This window comes from Triticum dicoccoides, chromosome 3A (genome assembly GCF_002162155.2).
Source record: "Triticum dicoccoides isolate Atlit2015 ecotype Zavitan chromosome 3A, WEW_v2.0, whole genome shotgun sequence".
Lineage (NCBI taxonomy): Eukaryota > Viridiplantae > Streptophyta > Magnoliopsida > Poales > Poaceae > Triticum > Triticum dicoccoides.
Window position 1 is genome coordinate 126,995,796 of NC_041384.1, and position 1,898 is coordinate 126,997,693.

A 1,898-nucleotide genomic window follows, 5' to 3' on the forward strand; every position below is an offset into this window, starting at 1 on the left:
GAGGGAGTGCGGGATGGGTCACGGCCTCACGGGAATGTGTGGCTAGAGTGGCCCCACGCATTTGTGTCGTCGCTAGCGAGCCGCGACCGGCCGAGCGTTCGCCTATGAATAAGCGCCCATGCAAGTTAGGGTCGCAATACTGATCGTTTACAACAACCGAATAAAATGTGTGCTGCCAACAAGCTCTCTGCATATACGAATGACGAACCTGTTGCTACCTACTTCAACAGATCGTGCGATCATATACAGGAGTCCCGGACTCCCTGGAAAATGACTGCTATTGCCGCTCCAAGTCCGTTTCCTGGCCGGAGCGGGAGCCGGAGGCTCGCCCGCCAAACCAGCCCGGCCGCTCCGGCGCGGACGGCTCTAACGACGTCGACGGCGATGGAGACAGCGTTTCATCGTCCATCATCTCGATTGGCACGACGGCCGCTGATGCCGCGGCTCTCTCGCGCTGATCGGCGCCCGCGGCCCGCTCGACCTTCCCACGGCAGACCGGGCACGACGCGTTGGACAGGAGCCACACGTCGACGCACTCCTGATGGAACAGGTGCTTGCAGCTCGGGAGCTGCCTCACCGTCTCCCCCTCGTCGACGACCCTGAGGCACACGGCGCACTCGTCCGGCGCCGACGCCGAGCGGTCCCGCCGGTACGGGAAAGACGGGAAGAGCGCGATGGTGGCGGCGTCGAGGCCGTGCTTGGGCTGCTGGGCCTGGCCCTGCCCTTGCAGGGGCTGTGCGCCGTGGTGCCGCGTCCTGGTGCGGCGAAGGTGGAGGAAGCGCAGGCAGAGGAAGATGACGACGAGGAAGAAGCAGCAGGCGACGGATGCCGCCAACGCGCTGAGCAGCGTGGTTGTGCTGCAGCACGGGGCCACGGCCTCTCCGGGCTCGAACGGCGCGATGTATGAGGACATGGTGGAGGAAATGGCTTTGGGAAACGAAGCTACAGCTAGCTATATATATGTAGACAGGTTGGTGATCTCAAAATTTTGGATGGTTCTCTTGCTGGGACAGATCATTTAGGTTTTAGGTATGTATGCCGACTATTTCGGATATATATACTCCAGCAATTTTTGAGATGAAAATTGCATCATGCACGTATGTCTCCTTTAAATAATGCACTGAAATTTATACATATTGCTTATTTATGCTGCTGGCTAATCAATAGATTATGATATGTGATGATGTGGTCATGTGGTCGACAACATGTCAACGTTTTGCCCAGTATATTTCAGTAGATTATGAAATGTTCTTTAGCTGAACTGATTTTAAATATTGTCTGCCTTCTTTTTTCTCGAGTTCTAAATAGAATATGTTTTTACTTCCTGAAACATATTAGATGACAATAATTCAATTGGTAACAGAGTTGACCTACTAGACAGAGTAATAGATTTCCAATTGCTTTAAACTAAGCACATCATAGTGTGCAAGAGCCACGAACTTAGCTTTACCACATTTTCAAAATGAAGGTTGAAGGGGCTATATTCTCGTGTTTTCCATTGGAGGTAGAGATGCTTCTTGACTTGAGATATACTATATATCACTTGATATAAACTAATCTCTTCGCCACTAATGATGTGGAATTGCCTGCACGAATGGTCAAACATGTTTTTATGTCGTTGTTGTGGACTTTTTGATTAGGTGTACGTATACTTCCATGTTCTGAAAAGTATGTTTTCAATATATCTGTAACACTGGGAAATAATCAAAAACGGTCATATCATCAATGCAAATTTTCTAATAAGTTGACATTTACATAGGAAATACATGCAACATATTACTATTTTTCATGAAATGGTCGGTCGGGTCAAGATTTTTCTTGCAATCTAGGTATCTGAACCTTTCTTTGAAACCATAAACTTTTTTGAAATCCGTTAACTTTTTTCATATCCATCAACT

General features: G+C 48.8%; 1 protein-coding gene across 1 annotated transcript; it reads right to left on the bottom strand.

Moving 5' to 3' along the window:
• Window positions 1-277: 277 nt before the first annotated feature.
• Window positions 278-936, bottom strand: LOC119272069 (E3 ubiquitin-protein ligase ATL41-like). The gene has a single exon (XM_037553662.1). The coding sequence runs from the start codon at window positions 911-913 to the stop codon at window positions 278-280; it is 636 nt and encodes a 211-aa protein (XP_037409559.1). The 5' UTR covers window positions 914-936.
• Window positions 937-1,898: the final 962 nt, after the last annotated feature.